Source organism: Thamnophis elegans, chromosome 7, assembly GCF_009769535.1.
Source record: "Thamnophis elegans isolate rThaEle1 chromosome 7, rThaEle1.pri, whole genome shotgun sequence".
In the NCBI taxonomy this organism is placed as follows: Eukaryota; Metazoa; Chordata; class Lepidosauria; order Squamata; family Colubridae; genus Thamnophis; species Thamnophis elegans.
The window spans coordinates 43,540,711-43,561,504 of NC_045547.1; the positions used below are offsets into that span (position 1 = coordinate 43,540,711).

Consider the following 20,794-nt stretch of genomic DNA (forward strand, 5'->3'; position numbering starts at 1 on the left):
CTTAATAACTTTATATAGTCTATATAATTTTAATAACTTAAATTCAATAAACAGTAAATGTCATCAGCTTAGGTAAGACTGCATTAGATGACTTGACAGTCCAACCAGAATACAAGTATGAAGACTTAATTATTAGTTTGATATTTTAACTGTACCTCTGATCTTTTTTTTTTTTGGATTGATGTTATAATTTTTAAAATTAAAAATTGGAAATTTAATTAAAAGGTTCAATAATGTCTACTCTTGAAAAATTCCTTTCTTTTAAAACTTATGTTCAGAACTTTTCTTACGTTGAATCTAGATCATGTATCTAGATACATTTTACCTTTGAAATATTATATTATATTTAATCAAGCAAATAATTGGCAATCTTTAGACCAATACATTCATTATGCACAGCTTAATGGGGGCAAATAGTGTCTGTTAACACCAAAAATCTTGCAATAGCCAAAGTCTGCTGAATGTGGTACTTCAGATTTAATGTGCAAATTAGAAAACATTGATTTGTTTTATTTTAGAGCTTGGATGAATATGATGATGATGAAGCAGGTGATAAAGAACGTAAAAGAGAAGATACAATTACACAACAAAATACAATACAAAACGAATCCACTGTTTCCGATCCAAATGCTTCATATATATTGCAGGTGAGATATTATAATGCATATCTACAAATAACTTTAATTTTTGTTTTGACAGATTTTAGTGCCACTGTTACATTGGTCAGGCATTATTATAAATAGAGGTGGAAATAATGCACAGACACATAGACTTGTAACTACTTAGAGCCAAGGTGGCGCAGTGGTTAAATGCAGCACTGCAAGCTACTTCAGCTGACTGCAGTTCTGCAGTTCGGCTGTTCAAATCTCACCGGCTCAGGGTTGACTCAGCCTTCCATACTTCCGAGGTGGGTAAAATGAGGACCCGGATTGTTGTTGGGGGCAATATGCTGACTCTGCAAACCGCTTAGAGAGGGCTGAAAGCCCTATGAAGTGGTATATAAATCTAACTGCTATTGCTAACTGCTACTTTCTGATAGAATAAAAAAAATTAAATGTTATTGTGGTCTTAGATCAGGATTTAACTATTACATTTATTAGTGCAATCGGTAAATATTCTGATCATGTTAATTAAATTCAAAGCAACAAGAATTAACAGAATTCATATGAATACAAATCAGTGTTAACTGTTATAACCCAGAACAGCCGCCTTACTAGAGCCCTCCCTATTGCTAGCATAGACTACCATCATATTTTTCAGGTGGGCAAAAATATAAGCCCTCTCCTGAAAATAAGCCCCCTGGACAACCCTCTCTCCAGCCAGGCAGAGTGCCACTCACCAACCTAGCAGTATCCCAAAGGCGCCAAGCCTCAGGAGCTGGGGGGAGGCAAAGGCCCTCACGTTGCTTGGCGCTTTCGGGATACTGCTAGGTTGGTGAGTGGCGCTGTGCCCAGACTGGAGAAGGGGGTTGCTAGGCGGCTGCTCTCTTGCGAGTAGGCTCCCGAAGAGCCAGGCATAGCCTCAGGGGCAAATGGCTGTGTTGTGCTGTTGCAGCAGTGCAACACAGCAGCCGTGAGGTGACCATGCACACGAGCAGCCGCCCGGCAACCCCCCTCTCCAGCTGGGCAGAGCGCCAGGCACTGACCTAGGGATATCCCCAAGGTGTCAAGACACATGGCGCTCTGCCCACCCCCCAGCTCCCGTGGCTTAGCACATTCTGGATACACCCTAGGTCAGTGCATGGCACTCTGCCTGGCTGGAGAGGGGGGTTGTGCAAGTGCCTGCTATGCCTCCAGCTCGCGTGCGTCCCGGCCTCACCATGCCCTGGTCCAGCTCTCCCTGCAGGGCCAAACCACCACCGTTGCCACTGCCGCGCTCTGAGCATAACTTCTTCTCCAGTTCACAAACTCTTGAGATTGGCTGCCGAGTCTTCTGGCAGCAGCTGCTGTGGGAGTGCACTCTATGGTTGTGGGCCGACTGCCGGAAGAGTCTGGTGGGACAGAGAGTCAAGACAATAAGACTCTGTCTTATTTGACTCTGACACGGTATTTTGTACTTCAATTTGTAATATCAGAATTTCTATCTGAATATTCATCAAGGTAGGACCTCAATTGAGCCCAAATTTCTATAGCTAAGTGAGAGAGCTATTGAGTGAGTCTTGGCCCATTTTACGGCCTTTCTTGCCACAGTTGTTAAATGAATCACTGCAATTGTTAAGTTAGTAGCATGGTTATTACGTGAATCTGGCTTCCCCATTGATCTTGTTTGTCAGAAGGTTGAAAAAGGTGATCACATGACCCCAGGACACTGCAACTATCACAAATTTGAGTCAACTACATTTGAATTTTGATCATGTGACCATGAGGAAGCTGCAATGGTCATATGTTTGAAAAACAATCATAAGTTCCTTTTTTCAGTGCCATTGTAAATTTGAATGGTCACTAAATAAATTGTTGTAAGTTGAGGACTATCTGTAAATAGTTTGACCAAGTACATATCCAATGACATTAACTAGTTCTGTTGAAATTAAATAGTCAGCCAAACTAATTTCACTGCTTTCTAGTTAATATTTTTAACTTGTTATGATCTTTAATTTCAACTACATCAAAATATTAAGTGCACAGCAAAATAAAACGTTGTTCATTATTTATTACATTGTTTCATATAGTAGGGTATATGTGTCTATGTGTGCTCAGAAGCCATTCCATGTTGCTAATAATGAAACTTTCAGTAAAAATATTATACTAGCAACGTAAAAGCCAGAATGAAAATCTCAAGTGACTATTTAATTGTGTGGGACTGTTGTGATATTTGATGAGTTCCCATTATAAGCAGAATTGAAAGCTTGCCTGACATTTGTTTTCCAAAATCCTTTGTGGTTGCATGTTAATTTTCAAATATTTCTTCCAAACAAGCTGTAACAAATTGCATAGAATTCTGCTTTATAATATACCAAAGAGGAAGACCTGTTGCTTGCTATTTTTCTCTCTACTTCTGCTTCATTCTGTTATTACAAAAGTCAAAGAACTAAATGGTAGTTGCAGAAATGTGAAGAATATTAGAACACCACTAAAAATGTGTAATGTATGTACGGTATGTATGTATGTATATGTATATAATTATACATATTATATGTATATAATTTCAGATTTCATAATACTTGTACTTAGTACAAGTGGAGTGTAGCAAGATCAAATATAGGTTCTAGCAAGAATGTCTATGACTGGCCACATCAGCTTCTTTGCCCATTTTTTCTACTTTTCTTTGCCCATTTTTTCTATTTCTAGAAAGTGTTACCATTTGTAGTAGCTAAAATGGTTTGTAACTATTTGTATCAGGCACAATAGTGATCTCCTCTAATCATTAAAGCTTTGTCCTCTGGTCATGTTGCCAGGGAACTGATTGGAGTTGAAATTGAATTATTTGGAAGGCTGCCTATAATCAATATAATATATAATCAATGTCATATCCCTTGTTCTTTTAATTTTTCTTATTTATATTTTTCATTTGGGGGTGTTTTCATGTGCAATTTAAGACAAAGCTGGGATATAAATGAACAACAATAAGTTATATTTATTCCTTTCTTCATTTATACAATACCATTTCTTATTAACACCATTATTGCAAAGCTGCTGATGATTATGCTCATTGCTCACTATATTTCTATCACATAAAGTCCTCTGACTATGGATAAATAATTATAGATACAATTCTCAGCAGAATTTTAGAATTTCCATTGGGCTCCACAGTTCAAAATGTACTGGATCCTACTGTAAAAACCTTCATGGTTGTGAAGCAGTTTCTCACTGTAAACTGTTTTTGTTGGATGTTTATATTGACCAAAGAATGGTATTTGGAGACATGTCAGGCACACATCTCTAATTGTTCTGAGTTATAATTATAAATCAGCAATTATAAATATTGGGTACTTCATTATGTTTTTAAAATATATTTTAACAGGATACTTCTAGGACAACTGGAAACAGATACAAAAGGTAAGGAATTGTTTAGTAGATTATTAATCAGTGAAGTATAATTACAACTCTATAGAAAGCAAACATTCAAATTTGGTCCTAAAGCTCTTTGTTTACTAATAGATGTCTTTTGAACTCTATAAAACCTGGAATTACAAGTTAAGACTATTTCTTAACTAGTTTGGTATACCTCAGAGTGAGACCTCAAAATAGACTTAGAGGAAGCTATAGCTTACTAGGCTAGCCTTTTGGACTGGAAGGAAGAAGTGGAAAATAAATTTTAACATTAAAAAAATTAATTGAAAAGATGGGAGATTAAATAAACTTTTCAAGAAAATAATGTACGTTGTGTAGGTTAATAGATGTAAATACCTATGAACCAATATATTACACAGCTTTCCCTAGATACATAGGTGCATTCTAGTCGTATCCACTTCGGGACACATAGGGTCACTGTATCTCTTGAGAAAACTATATGCGGGTCAAGAAGCAACAGTGAGAACAGTCAGTTCAAAAAAACATGGGCTATGGTTTCTAAAACACCTGTGTCAGAGGGATATTGTTGAGTTTCATAAGAGGTTATCTTATTTATTAAGCATGTATTTTAAAGGAGAAAAATAGAAATATTTTTTTTAAAAAGGGGGTTATCCTATATTTTCCTTCCAAAATGGGGAAAGCATCACACTAAGTTAGAGATAAATTTACCTTGAATTTTGAAGCAGTGGTTTAATATAAGAAGCTGGTATGGAATTAAAATCTAGTTTATTTTGAAATGTATTGTGAGAGAAAGCAACAATTACTGTTTGGCCTTCAATGTATGAATCCTCTGCCTTAATATTGATCTATCTCCATCTAGCTCTAAATGTCAAAATAGCCTCATTGGAAAAGCCACAGTGGCTCAGCTTTTTTTGGATAGCTGTTTCCCAAGACAATTTAAAGTTGTTTGTCAATATTACATAGTCAGTTCACCAGAACTGGGGTATACGTTTTGTCAGTAGAGATATTTATCCAGTGATTGGATTCAGGTTTATTGACTCCTGCTTGACATGTTCTCAGCTCAAAAAGGGATAGAGCTCTCTGCTCCTTTGCTGGCCTTTGGATTTTTGCAGCCCAGATATGATAGCAGTAATTACATAGTACAAATGATAGCACACTTAAGCTGGCTGCTGCACTCACCTGCAGTTTGCTTCTGATTGCCATATGCTGCTGTCCTCACCATTCATGCCAGAGATTGTGACAACGAGGTGGGGAGGGGGAATCATTTTTTTACATTATGCTAGCACTAGCAGTGGTGTAATTTTTACACTGCCAACTTTACCTCTTTTGTTATAACGATCACAAAACATGGATAGTTTTGATTACAAATTCTACCCGGATGTCTTATCATTTTTTTTTAGATTTTTATCTAAGGATCCCCAGATAGCTGAACATTATTTCAAGCTAAAGGGTCATGAAGACTGTCGTAACATGTTCCACAGAGTCTATTTTATAATGAAAAAAAATCAACTAAACCTTATGTCTGAAGTAATACAGTGAATTGTTTTGTGAATATAACAAGCCATGAGTTGATAAACAAGATTCTTTCAAAGTAGCTTTATGAAACTTGGAACTCTTTAAGATGGATGACAACTTTTACTGCCCTCAGCCAATAATACCACCTTGGCTAGAAATAAAGAAAACTGGAGTCAATATATGTATAAAGATGAATGTTTGGGAAAAGCTGTTTTTAAAGCATGATGACAGAACTGTAAGGAATTTTGCAGCTTAATACTATTACCATATTTGGCATTCCTTGTTCTGGACTTTATTATCTACAAACAGGAAGTGTCTGTTGCAACTCTAAACAAAAAGTTTGTAATTCAACTTTTGAAAGTTTACTGAATTCATACCGTGTTTTCTCAAAAATAAGATAGAGTCTTATTTTCTTTTGACCCCCGAAATAAGCATTTGGCCTTATTTTGGGGGAGGTCTTATTGTTTTTGAGTTGCAGGAGGTGGCGAGTGTGTCACCTTATGGCTGTTGCTGTGTTACAATATTTTCAGGGAGGGCTTATTTTAGTGCATGGGCTTAAAAGCCCAATTGGGCTTATTATCCAGGGAGGTCTTATTTGGGGGGAAATGGTACTTCTGTTCAGTTGTTATATGCACTTCACATGACTCAAGTTTCCCTGTAAAAAGTGTCTTTTGCAATTCTCCCCACAAGCAATCACATTTTTACAATAGACTTAACATTCTTCAATTACTTCTATTGACTTGCATTTTGCATAAAACCTAAAGGGGCAATAAGCACCCGAATCATCTAGCAAAATCAATGTTTTTGTAAGTGGGTATTCACTGTTAAAGACAGGATTCTTGTATTTTATGTGGGTTCATAATTAGCAAATTATAAGGATAACATCTATTTGAATAAGTTTTTTTATCAGGCCAGGAAAAGGAAAGCATATTCAAAATATACAAGGATATGCAGGACTTTCCTATTTATAAGTTTCTTTTTTTAAAAAAAATATAAATAAGAAAAGTGCAATCCTTGGACTAAAAATGGGTCTTTGAAAAACAGAACTGGTAACTGTGGCAGATTGAAGTGCCAGCTCTTCTGTTATTCCTCTCTAGACGAGGACTTAGGATCACCCACCAGTGTTCCAGATAGCTGTTCTTGTGAAGAGACTGCAAGACAGTAGTCTCAAAAAAGTTTAGAGCTCTGGGAGATGAGGGAATAATCATCTTTCTGAAACCGTAATCAACTCCTCTGAAAGGATACTAGATTTACATAATTCCATTTCTAACTACCATGTTTCCCTGGAAATAAGACAGGGTCTTATTTTCTTTTGATCCCCAAAATAAGCCCTTGGCCTTAGTTTTGAGGAGGTCTTATTATTTTGGGGGTGAAGGAGGTAGCGAGTGTGGTCACCTCATGGCTGCTGCTATCTTGCAATATTTTTGGGAGGGCTTATTTGAGGAGGAGGGCTTATTTTAGCACATGCGCTCAAAAGCCCGATTATTATCCGGGGAGGGCTTATTTTCAAGGAAACAGGGTACTTTCAGAAATTGCTTATTAATTGCTTTTCAACTATTGGAAATTTTTATACTATATTGAGAGATCTGACAGCACTAGATAATTATCCCTTCAATCCTTAGCAAAAGAAACTTTTAACTATAAGTTAATTATTTATTTGAATAAACAGCAAAAAGATGATTAAAACTTTGATTTTAGAAGTTTATAAATGGACTAATGTTCCAGATAAATTTCAAATGAGATTTTAGAATTGATTATAAAGACTCCTTCCCATGGGAAAATGCTTTTGTTTTGAATTTAAAAAATCACTAAAGGGTAAGATTGTAAAAAATGAACACTAGAGGGAACTAAAGATTACAAGTAAAGGAGAAGAACACTCAAATTGAATTTACAATTATGAAATGAAGCAAAGTATTTTAACATTGGGCATACTGAAGGACATTTTTGAACTATGGATCCAGAAGTTAATTTTAATAATACCTGCCTCTAGCTGATGTCTTAATAAATAAAAATGATATGACACAACAAGAGACAATGACCTGGGTCATTTACCCTATATTGGGTTTAGAAATTTTTGTGAAAAAGGGACAAAGGAAAAAAAATGAAAAAAACTTAAGTTCTATGATATTATTTGAAGGGACTAAAGTTTAAGATTGTTAGAAATAAAAGGAATGTAAGGTTGGTGTACTTATCAAAGTTAAAATTAACTATGGTAACCCTTAATTAACTTTTCCTGACATCAGAACTAAAATAACGCTTTATTAATTTGTTTACAGATAAGAGAGAGAATATGGGAAGAAGATATCATTTGTTGTATTTTAAGAGAAAATTATAAATTACTAAAATTGTTTATAGTTGTGATGAATGTAGGAAATCACTTCTTTATCATTTTTTACTACATTCTTTTCTTTTTTCCCCTTTTCTCTATACCTTCTATTCTTTTCATTCTAGTTTTTTTCTACTTGTATTCGTTTTCACTGTTGTAATTAGATTATTTAATAAAATTACTACATAAAAAAGGATACCATAGGCAATTGTATATCAAAAGTCATTACTGATACCAGGAAGATCACACTTTCTCTATTTATATCATGATGCAAGTCATTCAGTAGAGTGATCAGTGCAATCTCACAAAATCAGGCCTTAACCCTGACAGAAAAGGGCCCAGATAATCCAGTTTTACAATGCTGTGAAGTTGATCTATGCATAATCTACAACTGAGGTTCCTTAAAACCTCTATCCATGGGCAATGAGATGATCCACTTCAGAGTATGCCATAGGATGTTGAACTTTCTAGAGCTAAAAGGAGAATGTTGGATTTTCTGAGAATAATTAAAGTGGAATGAAAAAAAGGAAGACTTATCTTCTGTCATGTTGATGTAGTAAAACCATATATTTAAAACTTTGAAAGTTATGCTTCTCTTAGGAAGGGTAGTACTATCACTGTACAATGGCTAAACTTTTCTTTTGCCCTTCCAAATCTTTTGCTTAGAATGGTTATTTTCATTGCATTGTTTCTTGGGCATTAGGTACCCCAAAAATAGTAGAAGAGGAAGATAAAAGAGTCAGGCTTTATTGCCATCATTTTTTTCTCTTTATGTTTGAAAAAATAAAGTTCACACTGTATTATGTAACATATTATGCTAATATGCTCTCTTTTGGCTGTCTTTTTGAGATTGTACCCAAGAAACATCTGCTCCCATAGAAACAACATTGTTTTAGTCACATTTATTATTAATTACTTTATAATAAAAATAGCTATTGGAATGTTTAGCTCCTTAAAAACTACTAAATATAATTACTGAAAATATAGTATCAATAAAAGCAGACTTTGTTCCTATGTTGATGGGGCTTACAATTTTGATAAGAGTGATTGTTGGGTGAGAAGGTACAAATGAGTATCACTAACTAGGGAACAATAGATTAAGGTTGGCTTAGTTGAATTGTTGTTGTTAGTTGTGAAGTCATGTCCAACCCATTGCAACCTCATGGACAATGTTCCTCCAGGCCTTCCTGTCCTCTACCATCCTCTGGCCACTCCATCCAGCCACCTCATTGTTTGTCATCTCCTTCTTTTGCCTTCAATCTTTCCCAGCATTCGGCTCTTCTCCAGTGAGTCCTTCCTTCTCATTTGGTGGCCAAAGTATTTGAGTTTCATCTTCAGGATCTGGGCTTCTAAAGAGCAGTCAGATTTGATCTCCTTTAGGACTAACCAATTTGATCGCCTTGTAGTCCAAGGGACTTGCAGGAATCTTCTCCAGCACCATAGTTCAAAGGCTTCAATTCTTTGGCGCTCAGCCTTTCTTATGGTTCAATTTTCACAGCCATACATTACAACTGGGAAAACCATAGCCTTGACTATATGCACTTTTGTTGGCAGGGTGATGTCTCTGCTTTTTAGTATGCTGTCTAGATTTGCCATCGTTTTGCTCTCCAGGGGTAAGCATTTTTAATTTTAATCTTGGTTTAATTTCAGTCCCCATCTGCAGTGATCTTGGAGCCCAGGAAAATAAAATCTGTCACTACCTCCATTTCTTCCCTATCTATTTGTCAGGAATTGAGAGGTCTGGATGCTATGATCTTAGTTTTCTTAATGTTGAGTTTCAAGCCAAGTTTTGCACTCTCCTTCATCTGCATCAAGAGGCTCTTTAGATCCTCTTCACTTTCTGCCATTAGAGTGGTATCATCTGCATATCTGAGGTTGTTGATATTTCTGCCGGCAATCTTAAGTCCAACTTTTGATTTATGTAGCCATGCCTTTTTCATGATGTGCTCTGCATATAAGTTAAATAGGCAGGGCGACAGTAAACAGCCTTGCTGAACTCCTTTCCCAATTTTGAACCAATCAGTGGTTCCGTATCCAGTTCTACAGGGAATTGAGCGGCTTACTTCTTTTTCATCTACATTTCCTAGGCACTCCAATAACTTTTATTTGCAGTACTTGTTAAATAACCAGGATAAATCTGTTTCTCTAAAAGAGTAAAGTTTTGTTATGTTATAATTCATTGTCATTGACATTAGGGGCTAACTTTGCTTTGTTTGTTTTACTGAATATATTTTTATTGGTCAGTGACTGAAACAAAGTTCTTCTCTATTGACTGTGAACATAATGTTACCAACAACGCTGTTTGTATACATTTATGAAGTTTTGAGGAATCGAATTTAACACAGGGAGATTTTAATATGTGTTTATCTCTGTTTCAAATGTAAAAATTATGATTTTTGCATTCAGAAAATGATTGCTTACTTATCCATTTTTGGGGATAAGCTTTTTATTCATTATTTTTATTTTTTCTTTCCTTCTATAGTTATTTATTCTGTCCCCTAGAGTACACACTCCCCATGTTTTAATTAATATATTGGGGGGGGGGAAGGGGGAGGAGAAAATGTAGAAAAAGTTGGTAATCACTTTCCCATATCATAAAGACCCTAAAACTAAGTGTGCTTTTTAAAATTCAGAGTATTCCAGTGGGTTTAATATTAAGTTTGAAGTCCATATTCAGACTGTGGCTTAGTAGCCTACATGTACTTTGTATCCTGGTTTCAATTAATGCAAACAAAAATAAAAGAGTTAGGTGTACCATGCATCAAATGTAACATATCCTTTCTAATATAGCAACAATGATGTAGGCATCATTTCTATGTAAATTGTTGAACATTGGAAGACTGAAATATTTTATAGCTGGTTTGGATAGTTGACGCTTATCTGTAAAACAGATCGAATGTGGAATTGCTTTATGGGCAGGCTACAATAAAAAAGATGGGTATAATTTAGCATAGTAATTCCAAAGGCTTGTGGCAAGTAGCTTAATACCAGCTGCTATTTATTTGCCTTCAGTAATTTAGTATTGATATCGCCACAACTGAAATGGGAAACATGGAAATATTTGATAATTCTATTATGCATCAAATATGTTAAATTGTAAGTTGTACTTTTTTATAGCACAACACCAGATGACGACGTTACTAATAGATGTTCACGTACAGACAGGACAGGTTATAGCAGATTCAACAGGGATGCAAATTCTTCTGGAAACCTTGTATCAACTAATTCTTTGGAAAAGAAGATTGATGATCTTGAAAAGGTAAACATAATAAATTTAAAAGCTGTAATCTAATGTCTATTGTTTTGACTGTTTTTAAATGAAGTATTTAAAACTTTGTTTTTTGAAGGATCTAGCAAAGGAGCGACAAGAAAACCTGAGGCTTGTGAGGATAGCCCAAGACAAAGAAGAGTTGATTGGGAAATTAAAGGAGGAAATTGATTTATTAAATAGGGTAAGTGCTTTTTCAACTGACCTGTGTTTCCTAGAATTTTTGTATGAGTCATACATTCCCTTGCCCCAGCCCCTCACCCACCCACCCCCCAAAATTGAATTTACATTTGTGCATGATCCAGCACATTAATGCTCATTTATTTGTTCACTCTTTTATTAATCCTTTCTTCTTTCAAAGACCCAAGAGAAAGGTGTACTTGCAGTTTCTTCTCTTCAGTGTTTAAGTTAAACTCTAGATTTGCAAACACTCCTTTGCCAAAGTTAGAGATCTTGCCTAACTTAAATAAAATAGTTTGAGCATGCTTGGAGTAAAACTGAGCTTAGGTTGTGTTTGTACTACAGGTTAAAATACGACAAAAGCACCTGGTACAATTCTTACCAAGAAAGCCTTCATGTGGCAGAAGGACAGCTAAGATTCGGTGCCCTGATCTACTCCTTTTCTATTTTTATAAAAGCATTATGGGAAGGCTTCAATTAATCAAAGGCATGATGTATGTCAGATATCAGTATTTATGAGCTCGTGTGTTATTGACCATAGCATGTGGAAGATTTCTACTTGGTTAGTAATGGAGGATAAATGATGAAGAGTATGAATTAAGGATTAAAAAGGAAAAAAACAAAACATATATAAGTTTTTTATTGTGAAGATAAGAAATGAAAAGAATGTAATAGTTCTGATAGAAGAGCCTATGTATTTGGGTTGATGAATATACATAAGGGATGAATGTAAAGTTTAATTATGTTTGGAATATATGTTGTAGAATGTCAACTACACTTTTGTGGGTACGGGTAAAAAGTAGGAATGATATGAAAGTAATAATGAAGGCATCATGTTGAACAGAAGGTAATTGAGAGCAATGTAGAATGAAAAGGAAAAAGCAAGTTCATCAACGATGAACAGAGCAATATAGTAGCATTCAGCAGTGGTGGGGCTAAAAGAGTGAATAGTGATGAATTATTAACAATTTGTAAATATTGTTTGTGAATGTAGAGTTAAAAGTTGTTTCTGAATGTTTATAAAAATGATATGTGATGCAAGCAAAAAATTAATGAGAATAACATAGTATGTTAGAAGTATGTATGTACATAGTTTCCATCAAAAAATAGTTTGTATAATGCAAATGAAAACATGATTCTGAAAAATAATATTCTATTTGACAAAAGAATGGAGTGAATGCAAATTATAGTTAGTAGTGAAAAATTGGAGCAAGTATTTTGGAAAATGGTTTAGCAAAGATGGGCAAATAGGTAGAGTAATGTAAAGATGGGGAAATGCTGGTAGAATAATGGGAATAAAGAATGATGAAATAAGTGTAAATGGCTGTATAAAAGAGCATGCTTTGCCCATTTTGTCATCTAAACTTGAAAATTGAATTTATTAGGAAAAACATTAATTAAATTCATTGAATGTGGAATACTTTAGTCTGTAAGTAAAACAAGGAGATCGAACTAGTTGTAATTAATTAATAATATGGACTTGGTACAAAACTGAAAGAAAACCTAGATTGTTAGGTTATATAGAGAAATTAATGAGGGTAAAATTGTAACAAAGAAGGAAAGTGAATGGATTGAAAAGAAGGAGAAGGGTAAGAAATTGTGGATGGAGATGAGAACCACAAAAGTAACATTTTAACAAAAAGCAATATATGGAGTTGTTTACAAGTGGTGGAAATGTTTACAAGAATAGAACGTTATGGAGAAACATAATGAGTGAGTGTTCTTGGTTTAAAGTAGCTGTGGATGCAGTTCCTTTTCCATATCTTTTTTTCCTGTGCTTATTACCTCTTACTTACCATATTTTTCGGACCAGAAAATGCACCTATCTTTTGGGGGGGGAAAAGAAGAAGAAAAAATCTGCCTCTGCCTCCCAGCAATTTGCCTCCCTGCAGCAAACAGCATTGTTAGCTTCAGTACAGCCTGATTTAGCACAAGCAGCTGATGGGCGGTTGGATTGGCTTCCCAGAATACCACTAATCAGCTGTCCCAGGCTGTGAGGATTGCTGCCACCCGTCACCCACTCATCGCTTGCCACCTATCACCCCCACCTGGAATGGCTGAAAATGGGACGTATAGAGGCCGAAAACAGGGCATATGGAGGCCAAAAACGGGATGGGCGTAGGCAAAACAATGGGGGCATGTGGAGGCTGCAATGGTGGCGATGGCGGCAGCGATCCCCGCAGCCTGAAACATCTGATTGGCGGTGTCCAGGAGGCCTGAACCAACCACCAATCAGCTGCTCCTGCTAAATCAGGTTGTGCTGAAAGCTGACCAGGCTGTTTGCTGTTTGCTGCAAGGAGGCAAATTGCTGGGAGGCAGAGGCCAAAGGATGGGAGCCAGTGGGTGGGCAGGGCTTTAGGAACATTCGCTCTATAAGACGTCCGGACATTTCCACCCACTTTGGGGAGGGGGGGACCAAAAAAATCCGGTAATTTTTGCATTTTGAATAGAATTTTCTGTGGTCAGAAGTAGTAGTATTATTAGTATGAATATAAGCATATAAATAGATAAAGTATTACTGATTATTGTTAGGGCATTTGAAACATGTTAGAAATATTAAATAAAAATGGCCAATTCTAGTTGGCCTCTAGGAACAACTCTTGAGAAATGCAGTATGAGTTGTTTAATTATAATAGAGTAGCTGTTCTAGGTGCCCAATGTTTTCTTATTTGAATTATTGCTTGTTTACATGGCATTGCTTCTTAAATGCAGTTTGTAATTTAGGAAAGGAATTTCAGTTCATTGGGAAACAAATCCTGCACACAATGCAATTAATTTGGTTATTTTTAAAAAAATTGTTTGAATATTTAAATTTCAGTCAGTGGTTGTGGTTGGACCTAATCCGAGTAACTCATCCTTTTAGTCATTTTGGAATGTTAGTTGTGCTAGATAAACATTCCAGAATGTGTTTATATAAAATCTTGAGTAAAATTTTAATGTTTCTGTCTCTGCTTTAAAACAATTATTTTGATATATACTTGTGACACACACTTGAAAGACAAAAGTAAAATTAAATTGTAGCTTTCTTGATATTTGAAAATACTAGATATGCTGCATACTTTTTTCAGACATTAAATAAAATCAGTGGTGGAGTTAAAAATTGTATCCTGACAATACTACTTCATTTTTCAAATAAAAAGTGTCTATATTGCTTAAATAATAAAAGAATATCCTGCTGACAAGTTCAGTGTTGCTTAATAAAAAACAGTGCTGTTGAACATGTATTTCTCATATGAGTTCCCACAACCAGTTTTGATAAGATTTTTTAATTTATCTGATACCTAAATTTTTTGCTGCAAAAAAGCAAATTCCAGAGATAACAATTCAAAAGAAAGGGGCAATAAATTAGGAATTGAATAGTTGCCATTTAAGTCACAGTTGCTAACAATGCACATGCATAAAGTAAAGCCATAAAATGATGCATAGTTAAAAATAATCAAAGCTTCACAAAACTGCTTTGCAACCCAGAGCAAAACACATGTGCTGGGATCTACTAACATCCTGATACCAGGGCATGAGGAAAAAGCCATATCTTCAAGGCTTTCCAAAGCTCTACGGGATAAGGCTAGTACAGAGTGATATGTATGTATGTGAGAATGGATTGATAACAATGTCCCCAACTTCAGATCATGTCACACTGCCTCAAGAGAGGGAGAAAACAGATCTTAAGCATAAACCCTTCCAGTGAGTCAGACCATCTCTACCCTGGATCACCTTCACAGTTGCCATGGTGACAAAAGATATCTTGAGCTGCCTTTGATCCCAAGCTGGGAGAAGGCAGAATCATATCTCACATAACCATCCAAATGGCACAGTAAGAAAGTATTTATGCAGCAGAGAGGTTGGTACACTAGCTATGATCCCATCTGATTTCCAAGACCTCTATCTGGTTATCTCCAGCACAGCACCCCCCGAAAGCTAGGCTCTATATTAACCATTAGACTTGGGTGGACATACCATGTCAGCTATTGTATCATACCTCGTTTGACTGGTTTCTGTAAGAGAATTCTTAAATACCTTCTGTTAACTTTATTCTTTTATTTATCTGTTTGTGTATATATAGTATATTGTACTTTATACTGCTATTTCAAAATTTATCTTGCTAATTTTAATCTTTTTTCTTCTTGTTACATATGTGTAGCCTGATCAAGTCCTTTAGCATATTTTTGATTTAATAATTGGTTTTCAACCATCTTGTTTTGTCTATGTTATTTTTCTTAACTATCCTGACATTGTCAATTTAGTTTTGGATACTTTGGATACCAATTTCCTGTGATGGCTAACAGCCACAATAAAGTTAAGTAAAGTATATAAAGCATTCATATCAGAGTAAAATGTTTTGTTACAGAACATAATTATACGTTTACTACGGTCACTGGCTCCCAACCAGTTTGCTAGCCATCTTAGTCTGAAGTTCACCATTTTTTTGCTTTTATGAATTAAAATTTATATCATGTATCATAGAATGAATTATTAACTGATGTTTAAAGAGAACTTTTATTAATTAATAGCAGTATATCTTGTTTACTCTCTCTCTCTCTCAAAGGATCTTAGATGATATAGAAGATGAAAATGAGCATTAAAGCAGGAAAATAAGACACTGCTAAAAGTTGTTGGACAGCTGACAAAGTAGAAGATGGAAGCTGCCAAAATACAAAATGGAAGCCTCAGTGAGGAAGGAAATACGAAACTACTGATTTGAATGTTTAAGGGTCAAGATTAGGATATTTCCTTTGTGGCAATATGTCAAAACAACTGTCTTTGTATTTATTATTAAGGAGCAGGGAGAAATGATGAATGTTTTACATGATGCTGTTACTTCTAAGCTCATTCCCTTGAATTTCATGCTCATTAAGATGCCTTAGGTCTTTCTATGTATATGACCCAGTTATACTTTTTAAAGAATTCCTGATTACAAAGGTCACAGTTAGTCTATATGGAGATTACTTGTAGGAGAGAGGCTTTTTCCTGCTATATGAATAGAAGAAATAGGAATAAAATTTGTTTACACAGGGTCAAAATAATTATTTTGGGAGATATTTGTTCTTTATTTGAACAGGTGTAAAAGTGCATTACTGATATAAAACATTTACAGAGTATTACTCTGCATAAAATCTTGTATGTTGTGATTTTATTTTATACTTTATCTGAAGTACTGACAGTTATAGATAGTATTCTCCTGTACAGATGCTGTTGATAAAAATGTTTATAAATCATAAATAAATCACCAATAATTATCACAACTAATAAGTAAGTTTTTAGAAAAATGTGTATGCTGCATACTACCTACACAGAGCTTATGTTTCCACAGGAAGAAGAATTCGGAGGGTGCCATTTTTTGAAATTTATAAATACTGTGAACTACTTCAAATATTACAATCACACGGTTTATTGGATTAAGAAAAATCTTTCTGATTTTGTATATTAAGTTGCAGTTTTCTGATGTATGGGAACCACTGCTTAACAATGGTTTAACAAAATCATATAACAATGCATTGGTTGGGAAATACTACGATTCTCGGCCAAATGACTAGAACCAAAACTGTTTATATCTAAACCATGCCTATATGAACGGACTTCATCCAAGATACATGTATCAGGTTAGCATCAACATAAGTATAATGGATTTATTTTGCAACACTATGATCCACTCTTATATGAATCATAATGGTTTTTGAATTGTGATAAAAGTTTTAAATTGATATAGTTACAATTTTTTATGAGTGTTGCACCCCTCTAAAAGTATTATAGAAAACATCTAGAATAACACCAATGCTTGTTAAAATAAAGTATGTTGCATGTTCTATTATAGTCTACTATCAGTTGTCTACATCATTGTTGCCCAACAATTTTCTGTTCCGTATGAGCTAGAAAAATCCAAAGTTGCATTTACAGCATAATTTTTAGTAGGGAAACTTAAATATAACATTTAAGCTTTCAAAATAACTCCACTGATTTGTCAGCAAATAGGAAATAGAAAAAAGCAGGGAAGGAAAAGTGAAAAATAATGATTTCCCTGATGTAGAAAAACTCAAAACCAACAGACTCTGATTTTTCAGATAGACTTACTCTGGGATGTTTTTCTTTTGAGTAATTATCTTTCCTTTTGCTTAAAAAAATGACCTAGCCTTTCTGTTTTGAAATCAGCTATAGCCTTGAAAAAATTTTGTCAACCAGACCTCAGAAGTAGCACTGGAATGCTTAGGAATCTTTAGTTGCTCCCTAATACCAACGTTTATGTAGCAAAGTGTATTAATGTTGCAAAGGCAATCTCCACTGAGCAAAGTTAATGTAATCAACTTTCCCCCCCATGACACACTATTTGAGAATGTGCACTAATTTGTCCATACCTGCTTTTCTTTAATGACTGCATTTGTAAATACAGCATACCAGAAATACTCTGTTGGTAGATCACAATGCCAAGCAATTATGTAATTCCTCAAAACAGATTACCTGTTGTATTTTAAAAGGCTATATAGGTGACTTGTGGCCACAATTGGGAGTCAAATCTTACCGGTGAAGCCGGCAAGTGAAAGGCCACATGACTGCTTTGTCAATGATGCAATCCCAGTACCTGCCAACCCTGGTTGCAATCATAAAGTGATCCCACTGGTTATTAAGCAGATGGAAAAAAATCTTCCTGGCAAACACCTTTTTTGCTCTCAAGGGCTCCTTCATGCTGCTGAAAGATTTCAGCTCTCCTTCAAGCATGGACAGGAAATCCTTTATGGGGCTGCAGAAACAAAGCTGAAATCTTCACAATTTCAGTTCCATTTTTGCAGCCTGCTGAAGGATGTCCAATTCTAGCCACATTAAGACATTATGTCTTTTCTTTCATAAACTTTAATGATTAAATGAAGTTAACAAAGATATGTATATAAGTCTAAATACTATTGCTAAATTTGCAAATTTTATTCTGATTTACAAATTCACAAAAAGTTTGTATAAATCCTACAATGACTAATAAATTTTGTTAGATCTGGCCACTATTACATATTAAGATTGGTTTTTTTCCCCTAATTTATTGGTTGAAAACTTCTGTATAGAATTACAGGATATTTATTATAATTTTAGAATGCTAGTGCTTGCTGTTCTGGGTCATTCTTTTAATCTTGTAACTTTAAAAGAAAAGTTTTGTTTTTAATGAAATAGTGTTATTTCCCTCTATTATAGCAGACACACATACACTACTGTAAATGAGACGACCATCAGCATCCTGCAAATACTACAAGAGTCTAGCCAACAAATCAAAAATTTAGCTAGCAGCTGAATCCACCTTCCTAACTCTCTTGTTAAATGACTTTCACTTGTTTTCACAAATCATGCCATTATATACAAACAATTACAAAGAAGTATTTTTTGGCAAATGAAATATCAATTCTGTCTATTCAGGCCTCTCGAAATATCTCTGACTCAATTTATTTCAGATGGCTCTGTTGTTAGATAGATTCAGAAAGAATATACATTCTGAGAAAGGGAGGGAGGGAGAGTGGGGGGGCTTCCCCTCCAGGTATACAGAGATGATCCACTCGTTCACTCTGATAGATACAATAAAGTGTTCTTTTAAAATGAATGTCAGAATACTAAAAGCTATGAAGCAGGGGTGGGAAAACAAAAAATAAGATCTCTTCACCACTTCACAATGTTTTGAATTCCAGGAAAAAGAGATGTCAAATGAAGCAGAATATACTTTCCTTAAGTGCATTCTATTTCAAAGGACATATCGTGACTTTCCCCCTCCACTAAATTGGGGGTGGGGGTGGCCAGCATGTGATGCATCCAGTCTGCAGGCCGTGAGTTTGAAACCCCTGGTCTAGCACAAGGACCTGGCCATCCAGAATTCTTAAATTGTGATGTGTGATTGATTAAAATTTAAATGTCTTATTTCCAAGTACAATTTAAATATATGGATTTTTATGTGAATCTTGGATCAAACATTAGGCACTATTGTCTTTCCTCTCCCTCCTCAATAATCTAGTGATCTGTCAATCTTTTGGGGCCTTCTGTAGTCTGTGTGAAGCTTCTGGGGGAAACAAGCTATTTTTAGCAAGCAAGAAGGATCGTGTGGCTTGCCTTCAGCATTGCATTTTCTTTTGTAATTCTCTTATATTGTTCTCTACATTTTAATATTTAAAAGTAAAAGGGACCTTTATATTTTACTTTTTCTCTTGTTAGGTAAAGTTAAAAATGTGCCTCCCAGGAAAGGATAGAATCTTCTAGTCACACACATACAAGCTTCATTTCTCTTTTTCTTTTTAGTTTTAATTTTTAATCCCCCCAAAATGCAGCCTGGAATATGAAAACACTATCATTTTCATGCACAAGGATTAGGGGAAAATAACATGTGAGAAGCCCTCTAAAACAGGGGTCCCCAACCCTTAGTTCGTGACCCAGTGCTGGGCCGTTATCTGTTTGGAACTGGGCTGCAGTAGTGGTGGTTGAGTGTGCAGATGTACAAGCTGCATTTGTGAAGTGGCACACACGCCTGTCCACCCCACTGCTGTTGCCACTGCCACCTCTGCCAGCCCGCCGACCCAGAAAGGTTGTGGATCGCTGCTCTAAAGACGGGCAGTGTCAGCTGAACTGCCAAGTCACTATCCAAATTTGGAGGTGGGCCAGAATGTGGAGACCCAGGAAGTTTCTGGTAGAGGATTGGGATCTTCAACCTATGGGCTACTCATTCTACTAGAGCAGGCCTGTCAAACTGGTGGCCCATGGGCTGGATGCATCATGTGCAGGCCACTCCCACCCTGGCTCCGCAAAGGCAAAAAAAGTCACAATATGTTATGTGACGCGATTGAGTTTACAGCTTATGTGCTAGAGATTCCTTTCAAATCTATGATTCCAATTGACCCTAGTCAAGGGTGGTCATTTTTCAAACTCTAACCAAAGCATATATGTTGTAACACAAATGCCTACATGCCACAGGAGAACAGGTATTTGTATTGTATAGACTATCAGGTGGTTTTTCTTATAGTTTCCACCAGGACTGACGTCAGTCAAACACAATCAGTATTTTGAGAATGTTTCAAAAAGCTAAGAGAGCTAAGGGCGAAGGTATCCAGTCACAAAATGGATAACATGGAGGATATACCCTGTTACAAGGTATTAGTTTAACAAATGCTGCCCTCTCCCAGTCCCTCAAAAGAAGCATTCAACTATTTCTATTTACTTTTTTCTTAGGTACATAGACCTACTTCCAGTATAAACAGTGACCCATTCTGAATTTGGAGACACTCACAGGTATAAAATGCTACAGGTTCCTATTTTACTGGGGTAGTATTAGTATGACAGGATTTTTAATTCGTACAAAGAGAGATTTATGGGCCATATGAATGCACACCTGAAAATGCAGACATAAGCTTATCCATTCTTATATATAGTAAAATACATTGAAGTTTAGATCTAATGGAATGCAGTGAATAAATTGACTGTGCTTTCCTTAAGATTGTGAAAGAAAAAGTCATGTGAAGCAATTAAAAAAACCAGAATCTCATTTTCATGGCAAGTTTTCATCAGTTAAATACTTACTAT

The 20,794-nt window shown here is 35.5% G+C and overlaps 1 protein-coding gene across 1 annotated transcript in view; it reads left to right on the forward strand.

Annotated features, from left to right (window-relative positions):
• The window catches only part of PAWR (pro-apoptotic WT1 regulator), a 61,102-nt gene extending 42,850 nt beyond the window's left edge, over nucleotides 1-18,252 (forward strand). Inside the window, 6 exon segments of the mRNA XM_032221346.1 lie at nucleotides 519-647; nucleotides 3,961-3,995; nucleotides 10,930-11,071; nucleotides 11,160-11,289; nucleotides 15,815-15,835; nucleotides 15,838-18,252. Coding sequence (XP_032077237.1) covers nucleotides 519-647; nucleotides 3,961-3,995; nucleotides 10,930-11,071; nucleotides 11,160-11,289; nucleotides 15,815-15,835; nucleotides 15,838-15,893 — 513 coding nt within the window. The 3' untranslated portion in view covers nucleotides 15,894-18,252.
• The last annotated feature ends 2,542 nt before the right edge of the window (nucleotides 18,253-20,794 follow it).